At 41.2% G+C, this 26321-nt stretch overlaps 1 protein-coding gene across 1 annotated transcript in view; it reads right to left on the reverse strand.

Moving 5' to 3' along the window:
• fndc3ba (fibronectin type III domain containing 3Ba) overlaps positions 1-26321 on the reverse strand; it is a 102656-nt gene that overhangs the window by 23558 nt on the left and 52777 nt on the right. The window contains exons 5-19 of the mRNA XM_088002383.1: positions 24071-24302; positions 23779-23947; positions 22611-22741; positions 7667-7725; positions 6443-6594; positions 6283-6342; positions 6056-6194; positions 4896-4949; positions 4550-4674; positions 4101-4275; positions 3628-3714; positions 2233-2368; positions 1903-1974; positions 1092-1210; positions 699-804 (exon numbers count right to left, since the gene is read on the reverse strand). Coding sequence (XP_087858509.1) covers positions 699-804; positions 1092-1210; positions 1903-1974; positions 2233-2368; positions 3628-3714; positions 4101-4275; positions 4550-4674; positions 4896-4949; positions 6056-6194; positions 6283-6342; positions 6443-6594; positions 7667-7725; positions 22611-22741; positions 23779-23947; positions 24071-24302 — 1816 coding nt within the window. The remainder of the gene's footprint in view (positions 1-698; positions 805-1091; positions 1211-1902; positions 1975-2232; positions 2369-3627; positions 3715-4100; positions 4276-4549; positions 4675-4895; positions 4950-6055; positions 6195-6282; positions 6343-6442; positions 6595-7666; positions 7726-22610; positions 22742-23778; positions 23948-24070; positions 24303-26321) is intronic.

Genomic DNA, 26321 nt, shown 5'->3' on the forward strand with positions numbered 1-26321 from the left:
AATTTGAATTTCTAACAAACATTTGCAAACCATGTATCCTCGTCACTTAACTTCATGCAAGTTTGTGGTCGCAATCTGAAAATTTGATAAGTTCAGGGCATAGGAATACTTCTGCAAAGCGCCGTACTGTAGCATGTTCAGGGTTTTAATTGAACACTCATTGGGTCATTTAAGATTATGATTGCATCGGTGTAGCTGAGTGATCAGCAGTTGTTTTTTTTTTGTTTTTTTCTCAGGCGCCATCTGCTTCAGTTTGCTTGCAGAGGGATGAAAGCGGCCAACGACCAGGCATCAGGGGGATACCCTCCGGCGCATTATTTCCGACCTTCAGCTCAACCAGGAATTGCGGCAGCACTGCCTGCATCTGAACTGATTAGCGATGTGACCAGCTGTATCAGACTGGTTAAAGAAAGAACTTCCTCAGCACTGCACGCTGCAAAGCCTCTTTGGCTGCCAACAGATAACGGCGCTAATTTGCAATAATTGGCCGGCATTACGAGAGTTGGCCTGGATATGAGGGGAGGGTTAGGCATTTAATGGGCAAAATAGGAGCTCGATTAGGCTAAAAAGGGGTTGACTTGGTTCATATTAGAGCTGGCCAGCAGAACGCATTTGGCAGCCAGGAGGCAATTTTATTGCTTTTTGCGAAAAGCGTAAATAAAGCTAAACGCCACGTATACGTGTCCGTCTGGACTCACCCCATTCTAACTGGACCTCCTTGTGTTTGGCTTTCCCAACGATCCGCGGTGGCTGACAGGGTCCTGGTGGGACGCTTGATGTACGGACCGGAACACAAACGGTGCACTGTCAAAGAAAAAAAAAAAAAAAAAAAAAAGAAGAAATTAATATCATATGAGGAATATCCGATTTTACCGCTAAGACAGTGATGTGAAAGGATTGCTGGTAAGTATGTCAGCACATCTCCAAAAAACAACAAAAAGCTCATTTTTAGCCAACGTGGATTTTATAGACTTGGGCCTCAATTGTGTTTGTGACCATGACAATCCAAAGTTGATCAGTCACTGCAGTGAAGCGTGTGTGTGTGTGTGTGTGTGTGTGTGTGTGTGTGTGTGTGTGTGTGTGTGTCTTACCGGGCTGTGTCCTCCCGTGGTGATGCTACATACACGTAGGCGGTAAACGGTTCCCGGTGTCAGCCGCTCACACACGCATTCTGTCGCGGGGCCGCTGTACGCCACCTCCCACTGGCTCGCTGCTCAGCATCAAACACACACACACACACACACACACAGCGCAGAACACACAATTACAACACTTGTCACATTCATGCGGAAGATTGCGCACAATTAATCCCCTGCTGTTTTGTACCCGTCTTTGTAGTCAGACTGCAGATATTGTCCCGACGTCACATTATCCCGTTTATGCTTACACAACATTTTCTTTTTTTCCGTGTCGATTTTTAAATTGTTAATGGGAAGTGCGTGCCGTGAAATGTCTGTGGAAGGCAGAACTTTAAAAAAAATAAAATAAAGTATTGAAACGCATAACATCTTTCATGTAAACTGAGCTAATTAAATATTTTTTCACATATTAACTGGAGGTAGCAGTCGCATGTTTACTTTATTATTCAAGTAATGGATTCTCAGCATCTGCCTCCGTTTAAAACTCCTTTCATTCTTTGCAACTTCAAAAATTTATGGTTTTCATCCAATGTTCCACTTAAATGGAAATAATAACTTTATGCATGTAATAATCTATTGACTTCCTTAAAGTTCAGACTGACTTAACCTAGAGGATTGCTCAACTCCTGCCGTACAGACAAACACTGCGTTGTGGGTGGAACAAACAAAGTCTAATTTTATAAAGTGAATAATGCATACAGATACATAGTTTTAGAAAATGATCAAAAAATAAACAGCAGTTTGTCTTGCGCGTTACACGTACCTTCGGAGCATCCTTCAGAAATCTCGAGGAGGTAAGTGAGGGCCTCTGAGCCCCCGTTGTCCAGGGGTGGATCTGTAGGAGGAATTAATAATAAATAGGTTTTAGTCATCATGGAATCCACTGGATCATATTGCATTCAATACAAGACAAAAGTAAAGATATGTCATGAGAAATATCATCTGCTTTGTTTTGTGAGCCACAAAACACATTAGAGACGAGAATGGCTCATAAATGCAATTTCTATTGGACCCATGCAGTTCATGTATATCAAATATGCCCATCTAACGGGATAAGTACGTGTTTGAATATTTGAACGGGTCCAACAATTACCCCATGTGACAGTGAAGCCATGAGGTGTCACTCCGGTGACCCTGGGTGTCGACGGAGGGCCGGGTTTGTCTGGATTGGTGGTGCAAACCAACACTTCACTGGGGCTGCTTTTTCCTTCCACGTTTGACGCAATCAGCTGCACAACGGAGAGAACGGAAAGTTAAAAAAAACAAGGCGGGGAGAAGCCTGGAAACAAGCGATTAGACAATGAAAATAAGGACGGCGAACAAAGAAAGCAAGTCGAGGGGGTAAACGAAGGGAGGAATCTTATCGAAAGGGAAAGAGACTCTTCTGGAAAAATAGCTGCCATTACAATCTGCTCCTTTTTTCCTGCTCTTCTCTTGCTTTTATCTTCTTGCTGTACTCCCTTGAACCAGCCCTTCCAATTTGACAATCAATTTCTTTCATTCCCCATACATTCACACTGGATGAGAAGTACTGCGGGGGTGGGAGGGGGGGATACGTGCAAAAGAGCCCCGAATCGCCTCTTTGCACATGACGTGTCACCATGTCCTCAGACATCAGAAGCCTTATCTACCCGTCTGCATGAAAGCACATTTGGGAGTGTTATTGGAGATGATTGCACCATAAAGGACATGCAAGTGCACTTACAGGGACGAACCGCTGGTACATTATGTTTCACAGTGTCCCCACATTATGGACAGTTTTCATCGTGGCTTTTAGGGAACTTGATAGATAGATAGCTAGCTGCTGGATTGTCTCGCTTCCCCTTCGTAAACAGCAGGCAATTTCTAGCGGCGAAACGCCACACGCCGTTTTGGATTGATGGATGTTGAGTGAGCGACAATTGGGTGGGTTAGTTTTTGTTTGGAGCATCTTTTTACTCTAATTGGAAAAGGAGGCAGAATTGTTGCAATGCAGTCAGAAGCTTAAATACAATCGCAGTTGACATCAATGTCATGTTAATGCAAGACTGAGTACTGTAAGACAAAGAAGCACCTGCTTGAAACTCAAAACCTTTGCATATGGAATTTGCAAATTACATATTTCCCCCACTTGCTTTACAATAAGTTATTACAAGATTTCTTATAAGTAGCTATAAAAGTAACCCAGATTTCCTCTTATTTGTACCTCAGATTCAGAATCACAGTTCAAAACAGTTCATCTAAAAATCACAGTTAAAAAACAAATGTCAGCATCTTTTAAAATGTAATACTTTAGCAAATAAGTAAAGCATTTTAAAGCTATTTTAGCACTTTATCCATTTGTGGAGGAAATTGCCTGTTTGTACAAACGCACTACTTATGTGAACACATCCAATAAACAGTTTCTTCTTTACTCACCAACAACTGAACATTACCAGAATTGGATGGTGAAATGAAACAAACAAAAAAACATAACAGATGCACACATTTTTGTTGTGTTTTCACTTACCCTGAATTTATACTGTGTGCTTCTCTTCAGGCCTTGTACAGTACAGGTCAAGTTTTCTCCAGTGTACTTTGGATAAAAATCTGTTCCCTGTGGGGAAAAAAAAAAAAAAAAAAAAAACACAATATTTTTTGTGCGCGTTTTATATTTTAGTAATATTAGAATGACCGTATGATAAATCCAATAAATATAAAGTTTGATTATTATTTAATCTGTGCAAGTCAGAGAAGAAGAGAACATAAGATCTTTGTGTGTTTTTAATATTTTTGTTGAAGCTTTTTAAAATGCATAGTTTTCTAAAAAAAAATAAATAAAAAAAATCTAAAAATATAACATGCATACAGAAGCAAATAAGTCTTGGAACAATATAAAAAGATGAAAACTTAAACAGCTTTTCTGTTTGCTAAAAGAAAGATTGAGGTTTTCATTGCGTTTGGGTTCTCCCCCCCCCCCATCTTTTCGTTTTTGCCACTCACGCTGTTGTCCTCCTGGATCTCGAGTGTGTATTTGAGCTGCTCCTCGGTGGGGCTGCCCTCGGGACGCACCCACTCCAGGTTCACCCAGGACACCCCCGCCCTGACCAGCCGCGGCGCGAGGGGCAGAGGGGGCTGCGTGCCCGTGGTGTAGAACACCACCTCTGTACTGAAGCCACTGCACACACAAAACAAGAAACACATCCCTGGTTGTTCATCTTTTGTTTGTTTTTGTTACTTAAAAAGCCGATGACGTCACCGGTGCCAACAGAACGAGATGCAGAAATGGGGATTTTTCTTTTTTTTTTTTTTTAAACCCTGAAGCGAAACAAAATGCAGGATGCAGGTGAAGATGCCTGGTCTTAAATAATGCATTGACTGTACATGTGCATGAACATTAACTTGCTTGCCAGCGTATTTACGAAATAAGGATTATCTGTATATTGCAGTACCTTGTGCCGATGTCGTTATTTGCAGCCAGTCTGAACGTGTAGCCACAGGCGGGCTGCAGCCGTGTCAGCTTACAGTGTCTCTGGTTCCCAAAGTAACAGTCTCTGAAAACACTGTTCTTCTTTCCCTGCAGAGGACAAAAACGGTCACATACGAAATGATAAACAAAAAAATGACTGGAAAGACAAAGACGAAACACAGGACGACACATGGAGTATTGATCGAGTAGTGACTCTACAGTCCTGATGCTGTAACTCTGAACCCTTCAATACTCTTACAAGAAATGTGTTCATATATATACCCGTTTAATTCTTTTGTTCTTAATGGTAAAAGTAAGGACAGACCAACCTCATCCCACTCGAGCAGGTAGTTTGTGATCTTGGATCCGTTGTCGCCTGGAGGCTGTGGATGACAAAGAGACGGAGACAAGAGAAAAGAGAGAATGAGAGCTTATCCCAGGATGAAAGACCCTGACAATGAGGCTCATAGGATACCTGCCGTGGTTTTGTGATTGACCTTACATCCTGTCTGGGTGATTGATGGCACTGTTTATCAGTGACAGGGAGAGGGGCGTAAAAACTACCTCGGCAGGGGGCGCGGGGGTCAGTGAAGACGCAGGCAAAGGCGGATATTAATGGCTATGGGGGCTAATAAAATCTAGCTGGAACATAAACGATTAGAAGTAAAAGAAAATGTCTCGTTACTGAAAACCCGTTTCTTTTTTACCGTGTTGTCGGTCTGGAGGAGAAAAGACTGGTTTACTCAGGGTTCCTACACATTTCTTCCTCTAAAAATGAAAGATTTATATGGAACATCACATCTATGGACAAAAGGAATGACATAAAGTACCAATTACTACAACAAGTGCTGTGACAAACTGCTGTACAGGTAAAATCAGTGAACATTCAAAATATGGAAAGGACAAAAGGGGAAAAAAAACAAAATCAATAAAACTGAAATAAGAGCAAAAGTCTCAAAGCGTGTTCAAGGCCAACGAATAAAAATGTGTTAAGAGTTTTAAAAGTGAACAACTTTTAAAAGAAGAGTTGCCCCTAATATGCAAACCAGTAAAATTCAGTGTTTTGTAAAATGTATTTGTGCCACTCTGACATATTTGATCTGGGTTTAATGTCAGACCAACACATATTATCCTACATTATCCATTCCTCTCGCTTGATTCTGGCACCCCTAAATAAAATCTAATGCAGCCAACAAAACTCTTCCACTGCACAGCTGTCCACCTAAACTGATGAGCTGGTCAAGAAAAGTGCTAATCAGGACAGCAGGTGACACAACAGCTGCTGGTCACAGTCAATGCAGGGAAAAACTGCAAACATGGATGGATTTCTTGGAACCATATTTCATTTCCGTTCAATCTCATACGTGTGGGACTTCTTTGTGTTGGTGCAACAACTAAAATCTGACGAGGACACATTTGTAATTGTGTTTCTGTAAAAGTGAAAGAGCACACAAGCTCTTACGTTGGCATACGCGACATTCTGCCGTACCTTCCACTGTAGACTGAGGCTGGTCTTTGTGCGGTGAGAGAGCTTCGGGGGTAGCGGGACATCAGGGACGCTGCAGTGTGTGGTGAACGAGCCGGCCTCTGAACACGAGCCTCGAACCGAGTTGTACAACGCTGAAACCCTAAAAGCAACAAGACGCAGCAAAGCTTAGGGCGAGAGTTAACCGTGACATGCAGCCGACTATGTTGACGCACAGCTGGAGTCCTTACCGTACGTGGTAGTCTGTCGCTGGCCTTAGGTCTTTCAGATGATATTCCAACTCTTCTCCACTGAAATTTTTCCAAATGAGAAACGTCGCATCAATACCGTAGACGTGCCGCGCAAGAAGCACATGTCCTGGATCGCTTTAGCATTGGGTTAGTGCACTACCTGTATATAAGGCGATATTTTCCGTCCTTTCCCTTGTCTGAGAGAGAAACCTCGTAGGAGCAGGAGACGGGCATCCCGTTACTGTGCCTGTTCACCAGCCCACCTGGAAGGCCCCAGGACAGCCGAGCAGCCCGCGCCTGGATGTTAGACACCTTCAGCAAACAATATGACGTTTGTTAAAAATTCGTAGCACAAAAAAAAAAAAAAACTTCTGTGAAATATTTTTTTTTGATGTAGATTTCCTCTCTCACTGCCTTTTTTTTAAAGCCTCAGCTTCACTGAAAGCAGCTCACTTTTGAGTCTTTTTCACTCTAATGGTTCCTACTGTAGACTGACTTGTCAGCAAAACCCAATTCAGCTTCCATAGTTTTTGGAGTCCACAAAAGAGAAAGATTGTCCAATTCAAGTCAGCAACATGTCCCAGTGTGAATGTGTCAATGGTCATATTGTACACTAGTAAATGTAACCATTAAATTAAAAAAATATAAGTATTGTCAAATCGGTATAGGAACTAGAAGTGAATGTGAGGGAGAAAAACTAAACTGCTAGAGTTTAATAGAAAATCCCGTTTACTTCTCTTGTAAACTCACAGTCTGAGAATGATGAGCTGCAGGTGGCATCCGAGGAGAAACGGTGGCGTCAACAGCATCTCAATCCCAAATCTTTCTCATTTAACTCCATTACCATTTTTACTACATTTCACAGCATGTCATAAATATATCCCACTGGTTTACAACACTCCTGTCATAAACTGACAATGTTAAATGACCCAGTTGCACAGCCTGCTGCTCAAACTCTCAAATGAGTACGCAGGGTTTTTTTTTTCCTATCCCAAACTGTGCCTACACAACATACTCACTCATCTGAAACTCCCCTGAGGCACCAAAAAAAAAAAAAACCCAGACCCTTCAGTGTCTCTTGAGCCAATAAAGCTGCAATAAAAACTCAGCGGCATGGATGGGAAGGTGCTGCCCTCGTGTGGCCACGGTTAGAACAGCTCATATTATCACTTGCTGTGGCAGAAACTGCTATAAGTCACCCTTGTCAATATCGTCAGTATGGCTTTTAGTTTTCACATGCATCCCAGTGAAGAGATGCACACACTGAAAAGACATTAGCGCCAGAGATGGCTGCATCAGACAAGGAGGTGATTGATGAAAGTGGTTACATGTCTGCTTCCGTGTGCAACAGTGTGCAGGATTTTAAAGCCGTATTCATGCCAACCTGTGGTTTGTCGATTGTAGACAGCATGTCTTGAACACGTTTCCCCTCTGAATCATGATCTGAGGAGATGGAAAGAAGAAAAACAGAGTAATTACCATAAACATGCTGCGCTAAGCAATTTATGAAGTGGAGTCAATGTAACTAAATTGCAAAGATATTGCCAAATATTTATTAGGAACTACATCTGGCAAAGAAAGCTTCTATATTTTTTAACACACACACACACACACAAAATCACAAATAAAGAACATGTTTTAAAGCCAAATCAAACAGGGCTTGTTATCTGATGTAGAAATGATTTTGCATTCACCACAACTAAGTATTGTTAACATCGACAAGCTGTTGATGTTAAGAGTCTTTCTCAAAAGGTATTCACATCGCTTAAACTCTTTCCTCAAATTACAAATTTAACATGTATAAATTCATAAATGGAGGGTTTGGAATAGTTTTCAAAACTTTTCACAAACACAATTGGCAGAACCACCTTTTGCTGCAATTGCTAAGGTATTTCTCCATCGGCTTTGCACATCCAAACATAGAAATTTTTTTTATTTTTTTGTAATATGGCTCAAAACTCAAGACTTCCTGGTAAATATTGAAGAAAACCATCCCCACAGTGTGATGCTGTCACCACCATATTTCGTAGCGAGGATGTTGTGTTCAGATCGATGTACAGCGTTCGCTTAGCAAACTGCCAAAATGAAGACACGTCTCCTTATATCCCACTTTTAGAAATAGCTTTCTTGATGGATTAATGCGCTGCTTGCCTGTTCTGTCGGATTCACTTGGACAACCATGCCTTTGATAGATTTTTAATGTTTCAGTTTCTTGCGCTGGAATTTATTTAGGGGTATGAGACTAGAGGGTGTTGCAAGAATGCTAAACGCATGTATTGCATTATGTTCCTTTTTCTACTTTGTTGTTCAGCAATGTAAAATCCCTGTACAATGGTAGTTGTAGGGTAAAACATTTTGAAAAGCACCGTACATCTAAACACTGCTGGACCAGAACTAAAACTACGAACGCAAACAGCGCAACCCAAAGGAGGCGCCCAAAACAGAGTAAAAACAGACCCAAATTCCTTGGAACGTCTGTTGACATATGGTGTGTGATACAACACGTTTTCCTCAGCGTGCTCATATTTCATTTCCACAAGTTGTATTTAGCGAAAAACACGCTAAATTGTCCAAGTTTCCGTTGAAAAGCATTAGTCACCGGTTACCGGCCCAGCACAAACAAAATGGGGATCAGCAAAAAAAAAAACATCATCATGACTAATATTCTGCAGAGTCTAATCTTTTCTGTACATGGAAACATCATTTCAAAGTAATTTCTTTTCAGAAAACTCTACTCCCAATCATTATTACGAACACTTTTTTAATCAGTTCCTCCTGAACTTGAGAATAATTACACAACACGTGACGTCAGCGCAATTCTTTCAGCTTCAGGATTGTAAATACAATGTCACGTATGATTATTCTGTTACTGTATTATGCATTTAGATGCAATAGCTATGAAAACATAAAAGCAGAGCAATCAGAGGAGTTATTCCCTGAGAAAATGTACAGTTTTCCCCAAAACAATTCCTGGTTCATCAAATGCAGAGCCTCACTGACCCCTTACACACCTGGCACAGACATCCGTTCATGAGAATCTGGGCATGGATGTCATGATAGTTTGGGATATTCAATAGAAATAAAAATAGAAGTGGCAAAAACTGTTTTAAAAAAAACAGTTTTTTTAAAACTTTTTTTTTTAAAAACAGTTTATACATATATCTCCCAGGTTCTTTGCAATATATCTGCATCTGCAGAGAGAGTCCAATAAGCACAGATGCTGCTTGAAAAATTAAACCCTTCAAAACAAGCGACTCGACTACGTCACAGATATAGAGAAGTGCTACATCGGCACACAATAACTGAATTCAGTTATACATTTCATTATGTTGTGTGTTTTGTACCTATACCTTAAAAAAATGTGTAAGGTGTAAAAGTAACAATCCCCATTAAATTGTCAAGATTGTTTTGGGTTTGAGAACATTCTCAATCTGAATTTACAATTCTCATCATTTTTTGCCTACCAATGAAAATCGTCGCTCCTTAGAGACGCGACGGCACTATTTACAGGGAAGAATGAGCTCAAGATGCATTTTCCTCAAATCAACTTCAGAGCGATTTGACTGCGACTCTTCACCTCACGTTAGTTCGGCTTGCTGACTCCAATTAATTCTGGGATGCTGTGAAGGACCGCACACTGACACGACTTGGTAAAAAAAATAAATAAATAAAAAAAAAACTTCTGGAAATACAATTTCTAGCTGCTGTCTGCTATTCTAAAAAATGACTAAATTATCAGGAAAACTCTAGAAATAGGATCTTTAATTGCATATTTTTCGCAAGCGCTGACATTTTATGCTTTGTATAGTCTCTTTAACGTCTTTCCTCTCTCTCATACATGCTAAGCTACCCGAGTAATGAATCACACCAAAAAAATCCAACTCAGTTGAGGATTTTTCTTAATCGTGTTGATGCCTGGATAATAACAGTGCAAGTGATTGAAAGTATTTGTGATGTTAAAGTACAATCAGCAGAATCGTTAAGATGCATCGCTCACCTAATAGCCCACTCTGTAGCAAGGTTACATATTTATTTGTATGTAGCTGGTGTGACTGAATGTGGTTTTTAGGCTTGTCCACTCACACCCTGACCAGTCACTGTCCATGTTAACACCAGGTGTGAACACAGTCATCAGTTCTCCCCCTTTTGATTTCTTTATTAAGGTCAACTATATAAAAAAATAAAAAAAATGTATGCATTACAAACTGCTATAAAAGTGGGCAGTTTTGGACCGTCGCTCTAATTTTATGATTTTAGTTTACGTGTACTTGGGTGCTAGATGGCCCCAGAGTGAGTCAGGGGCAAGTACATCAAAGTGCAGGTCCGAAGAGACATGTGTAAAAGTGATTTACAGAAAGACCCTGGTTGTTTTGAGGATCAGTACAAGCATGCGTGCACATGGAAGTCTTCCCCCTGTGTGATCCCTGAAGAGGAGGTTTTCCAACCAGAGGAGACCTGCTTTCTCCATCTGATCATTCAGAAACACACAGGATGTTCATGAGTGACTCGATGGAACTAAAGCTTTTGGAAAAAGAAAAATGTTTCGAGTTAGTATGGTTTTCTATGTGCAAATCATTATATCTACATTCACTCCCGAAGTGACTGGAGCACAATCCAACACGAATCTAGCGGTGGTGGTGGTGGTATGGTCACCACCACCAATTTATACCTCTCGTAAATCTTAGACGCGTAGCAAGGTTCCTTCCTAGCAATTAGGAGTTTATCAGTACACCGTATATCATTTAAAATACCGTCGGACGTCTGCTTTTTTGGGGTAGGCACGGACCTCCGCCGAGTTAAGCATGGAGTTAGTATGTAGGGGGCCCTCATGTTTGCCAAAGAGTTTTACAGTCAAATCTGACGCCATTTGTCAGACAGCTGAACCTTGGACAGGACAACGATCTAAAGCGCAACAGCAAATCTTGCAGACTGGATCAAAGAGACGAGAGCTTGCGATTGCCTCTTAAAAGTCCAGATGGGAGTATTACCAAAAATTGCCCTGATGTTTAACATCTAAAAGAATCGGTCAAAGAGAAGATAACAGAGTTATCGTTAGAAGCTACCGAGTAATGTGAAGTAAGGTGAGCGTTTGGTTTTTCCTTCTTGGCTGCAACAAAACTTCCTGAGCGCCTCACTGTCCAAGGACTTGACTGTGAGAAATGTAACAATTGAAGTCTGGCTGAAACAGGACAATGATCTCAAATCTAAAGAAAATAATAATAAAAAAAACTGCCTCAAAAATAGAGCCCTGCTTAATTTCTGCAGTCGCCAATGAAACAAAATGCTTCTGTTAAGACTTTTAGCAATGAGAACCTAATCCTGAACAATTTGTCTCAACACAACATAAAAGATTGATAAGGTCTAAAACCTGATGACAGGTGGTTCTCACAACAACTGAGCCTGGGTGTGCTCTTAAAGTTTTACTCAGTGCAACTTCCTTCTTTAAATAAGAAAGAAAACATTAGTGGTACGGTACGGTACTCCACGTGAGCATTTTTATGACGTTCTGATGCATATGAACTGAATTAATGATTACTGGCTACTCAGTGCAAGTGATGACAGAGACTGTATGAGTGCCTGTGCTCAGGCCACTTCGACAGGGGGGCAAGAGCCTCACTTTGCCTGGGGGCTCACTTATGATTCATGGCAACAATGATGTCATGGAATTACAACCTCAACTTGACCTCCATATGTGTGTTGGAATTAAAAACAAGAGCATAAGAGAGACTGCATGTGGGGGGGGCATCAGGTTACAGACGAGCGGTGATGGGCAAACGGGAGGAGAGTAATTAAGCCACCATGTGCGGATGTGTGTGTTGAGTCTGGCAGCGCAAGACGAGTTCAGCAGGTGAAGTGCATGATCTGCATCAGTGCGTGACAAACTGGCTCGTTAGTGATCCGCTTTTAAATCGGGACTTCAGTCCTCATTCCTCCGCTTGAATTAATTCAATTTTTGTCTTTTGCGAAATAAAATCGGCGATATGGGGATCCCATTACAAATATAGTCGTCATGTCAACAGATTCGCTCATGTGAGAGTCACAAAGGGAACCTTAGCTGCTCTGCTTGCCTGAGCCGTCAGTTTAAATTGATGGCTAAGTACTTAGCATTGTGGTTATGACAAATTCTTTACCATTTTGCAACAATGGATTAAACAGTGCTGAAGGGAGTCGTTCAGAGCTTGAGATCTGCATTACATGAAAACCTAAACCTGCATGTACGCTTCTGTTCTCCCTTTGAATCTGTCAATTTGTGTTCCAGGTTAGGCGTCTAGGATGCCGTTTGTCCACCGATTGATAAATGTTCTATCACGATTCCCACAGAACAGCTGGATTTATCCCAGGATTAAATTACTGTTTAACATTTATATTTGTATCAATCGCTGTCAAAAGCATGAAAGACATTCTTCATAATGACTAAACCTTTGTCGCAGCAGTTTGCTTTTTGTTTCCCAGATCCCCGTCTTGCTTTTTGCGAGGACTACTTTCAGTTTTTAGGTTGAAGTTGTCCCGACTCCAATAAGCCTAAAGTGAACGACTTTCTTGTGTGAACAGCTGTGGTCATAACTGGAGACAAAACACCAACATTCAGAAAGATGAGTGTAAGCTGGCCAACCCACAGGCGCTGCTGGTGACAGAGGAAGGAGACGAGAATATTTCTGGAGACTAATAATAAACCGTGATTCTGTTGCGTTCTCTCACAGCTCACTGTTTGGACTCGCTGTGGTTGTTGATTCCAGCTGCTAAAGCGTTCGACATCAACCGCAAAGAGAAACCCGACCTCCTCCTGGTCTTACTCCACGTGCCCCTCCGTGCTCGCCGTCCCTCGTGTCCTTCTCCCTTCTGGTTTTTTTCCGCGCTGCCTACGCACCCTTACTTCCTATCCCCGTCTGACCTCACATCCCGTCAGCGTCCGACCGCCTGTTTTCGATTAACGGGGACAGACTGACGGAAAGACGGGGGCGGGGAGAGAGAGGAAGAGCGGAGGACGCGAAGACGGCCAAAACCCGAGCGCTGAAGGACAGAATATCAAGCGAGAGGACAGACTGGAGGAGTCTGGGTAAGAGATTAGACAGGAAGAGACGCGGAAATTGAGGGACGAGCAGCACAGCATGGATCAGCAGAGAGGAGGAGGATGAAAGAAGAAAAGAAGGACGGGGCTCAGAGAGTGTTTAGGCAGGGATTACGTTAACTTTCATGACATCATCACATATTCCAGAGCAGATGCACACCACTGATCTCAGTTTATTAGTAAAAGTATGAATCACTGCCTAAAAATAAAGCGTGGCTGTAATACAAGTCACCAAAATACACTCATATATTGGGAGTCTTATCCATCTGGCATCTGGTAATGCCTTTAACTAATTTCCGACAAAGTGAGAGTTAAAAAAAAAATTGTTTTAGAGGACTTTTCTAGTTTTTGTCATGCTAAAAAGCCCAAAACTCATGAATAGGCCACCTGTAGTTCCACAGCATCCAAGAGATAAATTCATTTCTATTTTGGTTTATTTCAGGAAAACACAAAGCTACTACAAATCGACAGTGATCAAGGTTTCATCATTAAACCTCACAGCATTATCGGAGGATCTGATCATCATGAGACAGATAATATAAGCACACTCGTTTGCTTTTCAGGATCATCGTGTCAGGGTTTCACTTTTAGGGTTCTAGATGTCAAAACATAATGACCACCATCTGGTGTTTACCAGGCTAAAATTTAATAAAACTAATCTTAAGCACACAGATGATAAAACAGTATTTATAGAGTCATTATCTTTTAAACAAAGATTACGCCAAAACGGAAATTACAATTTAAAAAAAAAAAAAAAAAAAGTGGCCTGATGAATCAGCAGCTCTTGTTCTCAGACAATAATTCTGCACACAACTTTCAAGGTCCACAACAATAAAGTCAGGTTGATGTTGGCATCAATCTGATATCACCCTACAATTTATCTGTTAAAAATAGTAAAAAAAAAAAATTAACTCTAAATTAACCAAGTGGCTTGCAAGTAGGGCCTTGATAAAAGTGAGCTACTCTGACATTGAGGAGGTTGCATTCCTCCTGCATGACGGCCGGTTCTTCTTAGACGCAGTCTGTCTGCACTGGGACAGAAAAAGACCTTTAGGGCCTGGAGAAAAAAATGTGAAAAATGTGGCAACGGCCGCTCACTCAGCCCCCACTTCACACAAATACTGGGCCACAGGGTGCGTGTGGTGTGTCGCGCTAAGGAAACAAAGTCAGATTCCCATCTTTTAAAGGCCTCTAATCAGGGAGAACAAAGCAAAGTGATAGAAGTCCATCTGATTTAAAGAGCGGAGAAGATAAACAGAGAGAGCGAGGTTTAATTGAAAGAAAAGAAAAAAAAAGTGGCGAAATAGCCGAGAGAAACGGATCGGAGGTGAGGGGATAAACGTAGGTGGGTGGAGAGGAGCGCAGACGACGGGTTCCACTTTATCATCATCTGCTGCATAGTGAGCATTCCATGTGTTCACCAGCTGGGCCAGATACACTCCAACACACAAACATGCAGAGCGGAGAAGTTGTCAGGACATGCCAAAAACTGTGGTTGCCACGGTGAAGGTTCGGTTCTCATGGCTGGGGCCCAGAGTTTTCATGAAGGGGATTAAAAAGCGAGACGCTCATCAAATAAGAGACTGGAGAAAATGGCTTTTAAATGGGGAAATGAGAAAAGGCTAAAAATTTTTACTCAAAAGATTTTAAAAGAAAAACTTTTAAATCTTCAGTTCAATTTTAAATTTTCAGTTCAAAAATCCCTTCCCCCCCCCCCCTCATAAATGAAATTAGAGCTACCACACAACAATAGCAGCACTCTTCAGTGTTTAAGTTGTTACTGATGGAAGAAGTCTCAACACGAGTCAACTTCAGCAGGCAGCGCAAGAGCACCAAGCTGCAAATCGTGCATCCAGTGAGCTCAGCCGGCTCGTAGAAACATGCCAGAAAGAAAACCGAACAAAAAAAATGGGATAAAACATGAAATTTGGCTAAATCAGCTGAATTATTATTATTATTGTCACTTCTGGCTGGGTAATTGGAGGACTTCGTCGGAAACAGAATGAGCATTTGCTGTAAGTTTAGAGCTCTGCAGACAATCACGAAACAAGAACATTCATATGTCAAGCACGTCAGAGCAGAAAAATCTGAGGACCGTATGGACAGAATTGGCACAAGGAGTCCAAGGCCCAACTTACAGACACTTAAATAAACAATTCTTTGCTCATAACTGCATCCTCCCATTCCCGGTCTTAAACTGATACATCCCCTCAATAATTAGGTTTCGCGTGTATATAAACATGTACATGGGATGACGAGACTACAGCAACTCTTTCACTTTGGAATAAAATATCCATTTTGCTTGCCAAAAGTCAGGCTGAAAAGAGGAAAAAGAAAAAAAAAACCTTGACAATTGTAAACTATTAATTTCTGTAAATGTAAGCTGCATGTATGTTTTTCAACCCTAAAAAAAAATACTGGAAACTAAAAGAAAAGTCCACAGACTGTAGCTGCTGTTTGAGCACACAGCATAAGTGGTGAACAAAGTAATTAAAAAAAAACAACTTGACTGTAGAGGTACAGATTGTCCAAGGCCACTTCGACATTTATATTTATCCATTGAGCAACTTTCATTCCAACCTTGACCAAACTTTTAGAAGAAGAACAGAAACCTGGATTTTGATGCTTATCCTTTGGATTTACTGTTCAAAGTCACAATGAGGAAAAACTCATTGTGGAAAAACTGGTATATTTTAGCTTTTTTTCCCCTACATAATTGTTCTTACACACGTTTTTTTTTTTAATAAATCTGATTGCAAATTTTCTTAAGATTTATTCCAAGAATCGTGTGCGTTTTATTCACAGTGACGTTACTAAAGCAAACCCTGTTTAAACTTGCAATTTAAATGAATTTTAAGCAAGTAGTGAAACTGAGTTAACGTGTTTGGATCTACTCTCAGTTTTTGTTTGCCTATATTTCTGACCCTCTCATCTATGTTTTTAATGACTACTCGCATTAATCTGTTGTAGATCCCATAAAAACGCCAAGATTGTTAGAACTGGAAAAAATATTTGATTTTCTTTTAAACGTAAATGGCAGATAAAGTCAAACAATCCGTCCCACAGCATGACGCCTTCACCGTGTTTTACTAGCATGTGGTATATAAACTCACTGTGAGGAAAACTGATCAATTAAGCTGCTTTATCGTAAGATAAGAAGCGTTAACAAAACACTGGCTATATTTCTGAGTCAAACAAAGTTCAATCTGTCTAAATAGAATAACAAACAACAAAAGACAATATCTGCAGATTGAAATTGCCGTGGCCTTAGTGCTGGTATGTCATGGTTCAGTCAACTGGGTGAGGAAATGTCTGTTGTACTTATTGTGATTGGCGAGAACAACCTCCCACTTCTAATCCTTGTTAGACGATATCAGCGGGAGAGGCATTCCTCTGCTGGTAAATCCACCTCCTGTTTTCCGTTTTCTCTAAATAGGCTCACATCCCTAAATTCCTGTCTTTTATTTTTCCCCCCCTTTTCCATTTTTTTTATTTTTTCATTTTTTATCTCGTCTGTCACTTCTCCCAGCTGTCAACTTTCCAGGCTCTAAAGATTCTCCCCTTCCACTTCATTGCTCTCCATTTCACCCTCCAAACATGGCCGTATTTGGGTTGACGAGAAGGGGCTGGAGTTTGTTTGGGGAGGGTAGGTGGGTGAGAGGCACCGAGATTATCACCATAGCGACGCACTGAAACAGTCCGGCAATAGAGAGCGCTCTCACTCGTTTTTAAACGCTTGTAAAAAAAAATGTAAAATAACTGCTGAGTCATGACTCCGATTTGGCAAGCTATGCGTTTTTGCTTAAAACTGCTTCTAAAGTTCTTTAGGGTTCAACGTCTTTCCCAGGAACACCAACATGCGACTGGGAGAGACTGGAATTAGCAAGAGCTACGTAAAGTCATCTGCTTCAAAAAATAAAAAATAATTTAGTAATATTTTTTGGGGTGGGGGGGGGATAATCCTGCACAGTAGCAACTTTGACTGGAATCCCAAAGCCAGGTAGATGCAGATTTGTTTGTAGGAAATAGAAAAAAACTTTTTAATACATCTGGAGTGGCGGAGTTCCTTTAAACAATTCCACGGATGAACAAATTAGTTAATTTTATTTTATGGGGGACTCCAAAACGTAATTTAAATGTGCACATTAAGGAATCACACTAATTTGTAAAAAAAGAAGAAAAAAAGTTTCTCAGCTGTAAAACCTCTGTCATTTATGAACATAGACTACTTGTTTTTGTAGTTTAACTTGGTCTGAAATCACCTCTTTATTAGATTAGTTCATATTAGCAGGAGGCAATACATTCATTTTGACATGTAACCGATACCGCTGGCCCCCTTCCTCAACTTTACCGACTCCCCTCCGCTACACGCGCTACCGTTACACCATATGCTTTTGCATTTACAGTCACCCTGTAATTGCCATTTGGCCACAGTTCAGCTAAACTTAGACATGCTTTAAGCTAAGCGGGGTAGGAAATATTAAGGCAATGAAAAAAGTTACACAATGTTACTTTTAACAATCGGGCAATGTGAGAGTTCATCTGATGCTCAGATTACCAGAACCACGACTCTTGGTTTTGCGACTACTTGTGATTTGTGATGGTTTTTCCTATTTACTTCAAACTCGGAACGTAAGCGGAAGAGGAAAAGCAAACATAATATTCAATCATGCATAATCAAGTTTTTCATTTGAAGCTGGCTTCGTTTCATCTCGTTTGATTATTTCAAAATGCACGACACTTTGGTCAGAGGCTGTTTTAGACTTTCGTTTTGTGGTGAATTTTATGAAAAACGTATGTGAAATTTTGGAGGAGAAAAAAAAAAAAATCCTTTTATTTGTTGAACTCGTGTGGCTCCATAGATCTAACACCACAGGGTTCCAGACCGCCGCCTTATTCACGATCCCCCCAATTTTTCCTCACGTCACATTAACAGAACCGACACGGTGCACGCAGCACTTCTACAGTACACATCTGGTTTCTGCAGACTTCTCAGCCCTCGACGATGACGTAGCAGCAAAAGAAGAGGGGCTGAAGGAGCCACTCCATCTGTTTCTGCTGAAATTCCAGTTTTTCCTGAGTGTGAGACAGGATCTGCGGTGGTGATGATGCAGAGCCAAGATGGAGGAACAGAGGGGACGGAGCACAACATCTGTTTCTGCTCAGCGAGCGGCACGGTTCTGAGGAAAAGGGCCCGTGGAGCTGGCCTTACGGGGGAATGGACGCTGTGAGCGCCAAGCCAGGCTGCTGCCTTACTGGCACCATGGCGATAGCCACACACACGGAGAAAGAGGGCATCAAGGGCAAAGCGTAGGTGGCTGTGTGTGTGTGTGTGTGTGTGTGTGTGTGTGTGTGTGTATGCATGTGTGGTATTTCGGGTTGGACTGCGCTCGGATATACCTTGCCAAGCTGCAACTTTGTCGGAATATTTGTAGTCCAACTCTCTGTCTCCTTCTCTCTTTTCTCACTGCTGAAGGAGTTTCGGATCCGTGTCTTGTTTCTATTTCCAGTGCTTCCACTGCCCTCCTGTCTCACCTCACCCGCCTCTACAATCTTACATTCCTCCCCTCTCTCTCTCTCTGTGTGTTTGCTTCCTATCCTTTGGACCCTCATGCTCTGATTGTTTTACAGGAAACCCAGTCACGAGGTGTTTGTATGCGTGTGTGTGTGTGTGTTAACGTGCAGCTTGTGCTGTACATCAAGCTGAGTCAGCCTGATCTCCGGAGCTGTACCGAGAACCCGGTAGACCAGAACAGACAGCTGATGACACGGTGACATGCTCCTGTCTGTCATATACAGGTGCTGGTCATAAAATTAGAATATTGTGATAAAGTTCATTATTTTCCATAATGTCATGATAAAAATTAAATTGTCATATATTTTAGATTCATTGCACACCAACTGAAATATTTCAGGTCTTTTATTGTTTTAATTTTGATGATTTTGGCAAACAGCTCTTGAAAACCCAAAATCCCTGTCTCAAAAAATTAGAATATTATGAAAAGGTTCTCTGAACGAGCAATAAAAATAATCATCTGAATCAACAAAGTAACTCTAAACACCTGAAAAAGATTCCTGAGGTCTTTAAAAACTCCCAGCCTGGTTCATTACTCAAAACCGCAATCATGGGTCAGACTGCTGACCTGACTGCTGTCCAGAAGGCCATCACTGACATCCTCAAGCAAGAGGGTGAGAAACAGAAAGAAATTTCTGAACGAATCGGCTGTTTGCAGAGTGTTATATCAAGGTACCTCAGTGGGAAGTCAGTAGGAAGGAAAAAGTGTGGCAGAAAACGCTACACAATGAGAAGAGGTGACCGGACCCTGAGGAAGATTGTGGAGAAGGGCCAATTCCAGACCTTGGGGGAAGCAGTGGACTGAGTCTGGAGTAGAAACATCCAGAGCCACTGTGCACAGGCGTGTGCAGGAAATGGGCTACAGGTGCCGCATTCCCCAGGTCAAAGGTCAAGCCACTTTTGAACCAGAAACAGCGGCAGAAGCGCCTGACCTGGCTACAGAGAAGCAGCACTTTGGACCACTGTTGTTCAGTGGTCCAAAGTACTTTTTTCGGATGAAAGCAAACTTTGCATGTCATTCGGAAATCAAAGTGCCAGACTCTGGAGGAAGACTGGGGAGAAGGAAATGCCAAAATGCCAGAAGTCCAGTGTCAAGTACCCACAGTCAGTGATGGTCTGGGTGCCATGTCAGCTGCTGGTGTTGGTCCACTGGGTTTTATCAAGGGCAGGATCAATGCAGCAGCTATCAGAAGATTTTGGAGCACTTCATGCTTCCATCTGCTGAAAAGTTTTATGGAGATGAAAATTTAATTTGGTCTGGAATCGGCCCTTCTCCACAATCTTCCTCAGGGTCCGGTCACCTCTTCTCGTTGTGCAGCGTTTTCTGCCACACTTTTTCCTTCCTACTGACTTCCCACTGAGGTGCCTTGATATAACACTCTGCAAACAGCCGATTCGTTCAGAAATTTCTTTCTGTTTCTCACCCTCTTGCTTGAGGATGTCAGTGATGGCCTTCTGGACAGCAGTCAGGTCAGCAATCTGACCCATGATTGCGGTTTTGAGTAATGAACCAGGCTGGGAGTTTTTAAAGGCCTCAGGAATCTTTTTCAGGTGTTTAGAGTTACTTTGTTGATTCAGATGATTATTTTTATTGCTCGTTCAGAGAACCTTTTCATAATATTCTAATTTTTTGAGACAGGGATTTTGGGTTTTCATGAGCTGTTTGCCAAAATCATCAAAATTAAAACAATAAAAGACCTGAAATATTTCAGTTGGTGTGCAATGAATCTAAAATATATGACAATTTAATTTTTATCATGACATTATGGAAAATAATGAACTTTATCACAATATTCTAATTTTATGACCAGCACCTGTATGCTGCTGTTGTTGAAGCACCAGAGTGTGGGCATCATGAAACTCTGACACTTTTAGACTGAGAATTAAATTTAGCTTCCTTATACAACAGCTTGTGTGTGTAAGAAGCTCCTCAGTATCCCTCTAATTCTGTTAAGTCTAAAGTATTTCCTCTAAGGTGTGTTGGTGTTTTGATTCAGTACATCTCCAAACTCCTGCACATGCAATTTTTTTAAATGCAAGTATGTATATTTAAACAATAGGGAACACTGCGTGAGAAGCTTTATGTGTCAAAGTGTCTCGCAGGAGAACAAAAAGCCTGAACAAAGAAATATTACAGGTAACCCTGATTATCCCCAGAAATTGCCGTGACTTTTAGAATCATTCGCATGAAAGCAACCCGAGTAATTTACTGACATGAATTTATCATTTTCTAATATCCAATTCAACAGCTGTCGAGCATCACTGAGCTCCTGCTTCGAGTGGACTGGCATGGCTGTTTGGTACTACGTCCACTAGAGGGCAGGTCTGAGTTAGCCTCTGAAGTCAAAGGTAAGTTTCAGACAATGGAAAAACGTGGAGACAGTGGAGGAAATGGCGAATAAAATTGAAAAAGTTAATTGCAATAAACAGATTGTGGCAAAGAGAAGTGTCACCAAAGTCTGCTTATTTTTTGTGCTTTTTGGTCATCACACACATGAGCTTTGCTGTGCCACACTGCGCCCATGGTTACCGTATGCAACCCTAACCCCAGCTCCCTCACAACCGACTAAAATCCACACAGATAAATACAACTGTTCGCATTTAATGTTGAGCATAACATTTTTCTGCACACAATTTGAGGGAATGCACATCTTTCTGCCGTATTTTTTGAGAGAATTGCATGTTAAAAGTATTAAGCTGTAAAAATCAAAGGAACTCTACGTATTCAAAGGAGCTCGCATTAAAATTTGACCCTGCGAGACTTTTCCTCTGGAGCTGACCCACACTGTGGAGACTTATTCCATAAACTTTATGGTTATAACAACTTTAAATTAAAAAAAAAAGTTTGACAAGTAGAAATGAAAAGTCAATTCATTTTTGTCTCTTCAGGTTGTTCCATCATCACCTCCTCAGATGTCCCCATGTGCTGCAAGGGGCACATAAAGTGGTACATACCGTTTTTTGTTTTTTTTTATTAACAAGAGATTAAAGAAAAAAAAAAAACGTGTGTGAGGGCAGGTATGTCCCTCAGTGTTTTTGCACATGCGTGCATGTGGGAGATGGGGCTGAACTGCTGCGTCTGAATCACGGAGCTCAAAGGTTCCCTTCATCCCATGCAGGACTGTACAGGTATGTGACACCCCCCTCCTCCCCCTCCATCTCTCCTACCCCCTCTCTCGCCCACCAACAAGGCCGGTATTGTGGCGGAGGTAAAACGATAGCGCTGAGGGACGGGTTCAGCTATGCGGTTGCCCAGACAACCCTTCTTCCCCACCTTCTCACCTCAGTCTCCATCACCATCCTAACCCCCAGATCTTTTCAGCATGTTGATCCTGGCTTTTATTTTTCATCTCATTGAGTTTATGACAGAAAAAAAGGACAGAAGAAGTAAAACTGAGAAGGGAAATCCATCTTGTTTGCTTGAATGCAAAAGGGGCAGTAAGACTGTAAGAAAGCCACGTTGGTAAAATAAAAAAGGAAAATGTAAAAAGAAAATCCATAAAGAGATATGTGGCAATTTGGTAGTACAGTTATGTTTCAGTTTAGAAAATAAAGAGGCTCTATTGTGACGTTCTTTAGCGTCTCTGTAGACAGATGTGTCATTTTAGGATTTGGCATGCTTGATCTTGTTTCATGAGTGTGCCACTTTGTCTCACTGCCTTGACTCTCGGCCTCGTCTCCTACCTTGTGTGTGCGTCTCTGGCTCACTGTTTCGTGGACTGCAGCGGTGTCGTCTTTCTGGCTTCTTGCCCCCTGGACTGCTGGCTCCGCCCCCTGACCCCGCTGACCCAAGCGATGGGGCGTGTGATTTGTTACTGCATCACAAACAAAATGAAATAACTCAATTTAATTTTCACGCAGATATATTACACACACACAAAAAAAAAGGGTATTTTGGACAAAATTCTATAATGATCAATTCATTTTTAAACATTTGAAGCAGCAAAATTCCTCTAAGTCAATAAAAAAGTATATATATATATATATATATATATATATATATATATATATATATATATACACACACACACACACACACACACACACACACACACACACACACACCTTGATGGATTTATTCCATTAGTGGAAAAAAAATAAATAGACATTTTATTCAGTTAGTAAATGTCTTCAGTTCACGCTACAGAAACTTTATAATCAGAGATCCAAAAGTGATTTCTGGATGAGGTCCACATTCCAAAACAAATGATTAAATCCTAAATTAAATTTGCTCAAAACTTGCAAGCAAAACCAAGTTAACTTTAAATGTCTATAACTGTTGAGTTATGACCCTAATCTGCTCTAATTTCCCACAGTAAAACTCAATGAGCACTCGCATTTTAAATTTGGCTTGCCCCACAATGGTTTTGTTGATGGGTAAGTTGGGAAAACGGTAAAATTCGCTCTACGTTTTGGTGCAAAGTACTATTAACAGTACAAGCCAATCTCGCAATATTTCTCTTTATTTTATGGACTGAAACACCAAAACAACAAACATGATCACAATTACAATATTTTACTGGAATATATGGGACACTAGTTTAAATGAGATGCAAATAATCAGAACAGCAAAAAAAAAAAAAAAAAAAAAGTTTTTATTCAATGGATGTAGGGAAGCCATATTGGACACAAAACTCAGTTGCCTGCCGAGCTTCAATTTTCCCCATTCAGCTTTTGGACATTCTTGTTATTTTACCAATAAAATAAAAGATAACTTTGGAATACAGCTTCTTAGTACTTTATACCTTTTTCTACGACTCTTTCGATGGCAAAACCAAGAAAATAAAACTAAACAGCCCCATCTTATGTGTTAAGTATCCCTGTTTCAAACCCACAGAAGAAGAATGATTACCTGTATCCGTTGTGCGCTGGCCCAAGACTGCCCTTATAGAGAGTAGAAGGAGGAGAATTGAGTCGGTTCTGTCGCTCTAGTCTCTGTTCCTTTATCTTTTTAGGCTGTGGCTTAGTGTACGTCTCTTCTCTGCTGATGTAGTTGGACATCCCATAAACTGGGATGATTTCTGAAAGGAGAGAAGACACTGAAAATTTGGTGAAATTGATCATTTACATCTTATGACGCCTGATTGCATAATTCATCGTTTGAATCCAAAATCCCCGGTATTCAGGAGGGTGGGTGCGACTACCTGGATCGCCGTACATCGGGGGAAGGTGGTGCTGGTAGTACTGGTGAGGCGGCAGCTCGCCCGGGCTGACAGGGGGATAGAAAGAGTGAGAGTTGGGAATGAAGTGGGGGTGAGCCAGGTATGGGGGGAGGTGGTGCGTGGGGGACAGAGCTGGAGAGTAAGAGGGAGGGTAGCACTCTGGGGACTGGGGGGTCACCACCACTCGGCGAACCCCTGTGGTGTCCTCCAGCACCTGTGGAAATGGACAGAAAATACACAGTAAATATTGGTCTGTTTTCCCAATTTCACACATTATAATAAGACGGAGTATTTTATATGCATTCTGACATGCACCAAAATGACAGATGCATTTACTGGACCTAGTAAAAAAATAATCATAACCCTTTAAACCAACAGATTTCAATGCATTTTCCTGGGATTTTATGTAACAGGTGGATGCAAAGTTGTGCATAGACCTAAAATAAAAAGAGATTTAAAAAAAATAAGTCCATGAAATACACATGATCATTTTCAAATTGATAAATTAAATGGATACTTAAATAAATCTTGAGATAATTAAATAAATAAAACTGAGTGATTAAAAAAAAGCATTCCTGTTAAATATTTTTATGCATTTTTTTTATTTCATGGGGAAAGGTATTCACCTCAAAGTTTTTTATTATTAATAACAGCATTCATGAATTTGTTTAATTTTTAATTAAATGGATCAATATTTACTTAGAAAACAGAGTATTCTAAATAAATACTCTAAAAAAAATATCCAGGTGATTTTTTTTTAGATGTGGAAGTCGAAGAAACGAATATAAATAACCAACTAGAATGCGCCCTGTCCATTCACCATGAGGTTCAGTATCCTCCTTAAATTAGTGCAGATTCCATAACATGTACTCACTTTTACATTCGTGAACTGGAACGAATGGACACTCGCACAAAAACACAGGCACACACATTCCAACCATTCAGTCTTCCACAGGCCTGCATTCCAAGGAAGGAGCAAACACACACTCCCTGCAGAGAGGGGAAGCAATATCAAGTCCCTAACAACACACACACACACCCACACCAAATACTATCCCAAAAAAACTTTCACACAAACAGATCAGCAACATATCAAAATGCAACTGAGGGAGGGAATAAAAGGGCTTCCAGAAAGAAAAGGAGAGTAGGGCCCCGTCTACCTCTCATCCTCTGCTCTACTGAGGAGAAGAAAAACAAGAGTGTTTACAAGAAAGCCAGGGCAAAGTCCCTGTGTGAGTACATGTGGAGGTGGCCTACATAACACACATGTGCTTTTTATTGGCGTGAACTCGCTAATTCAAATACACCTGCAAACAGGCTCATCCGCACACGACCGCCATCTCCCTGCAAGCAATCGGCACAGGCTGACGATGACTTGTGCACGGCAAAAATCTTGACGCGTCTCATCTGCTCACTACTTCTAACAAACATAGAAAGTTTTATCATTTTTCAGCTAACCCCTTTTCCACTCAACAAAAAAAAAAAAAAAAAAAAAAAAAACTGCCCACCGACGGCCTGTCTGGCCTATCAGGCTTGTTTATGTAAGAGTGACAGCGTTTCCCGCTCGCACTTGGCCGGCTCCCTACGAACACACACCCACACACACACACACACACAGGCAAACACAAACACACACCCACGGTGTGCCAATGACCTGACTTCCATTGGCGTAGAAGCGCAATCTCAACACAAACACGGCACCAATGCATTCACAGCACTCTACTTGTGAGAACCATCTGACTTGTTTTGCATACCCCTCCCCTCCCTCCTTTTTTTTTTTAAATATAATTTAATGGAAAACGCAGACACAACTGCATACAAATGACTCAAAAAGCAAAACGGCCCTCACGTCCCGAATTCAGCACATTCCTGTAGTGTCGAGGGGAGGAGGGCGCCCTGGTTGCTTGTGTGCTTTTTACACTTCGACTAAGCAGATAGGTGCAATGCCTGGTATTTGATTAGTGTGTGTGTGTGTGGTTTGAGCACGAGTTGTGGAAACTTTTCTTTAACTAATGCTTTTCATTCTTGAATGATGGCTCCCAGATCCTCTGGAGTTCTGCAGAAATTTCCCAAGAAACGATCTGCCTCCGAGAGGTTCCTTTGCGCGCTTTGTTTTTTTTGTTTTTTAGCTTTAGACCGTTTTGGTTTTTGTGGCTCAAAAATGGGATGAAAAGTGAGAAATCTGTAAACAAACACCCTGAGGGGAGGAATTTTCCTGAACCAGATGAGAGCT

The sequence above is a fragment of the Poecilia mexicana genome, unplaced genomic scaffold, assembly GCF_051168715.1.
Source record: "Poecilia mexicana isolate PSO_F unplaced genomic scaffold, ASM5116871v1 scaffold_22, whole genome shotgun sequence".
In the NCBI taxonomy this organism is placed as follows: Eukaryota; Metazoa; Chordata; class Actinopteri; order Cyprinodontiformes; family Poeciliidae; genus Poecilia; species Poecilia mexicana.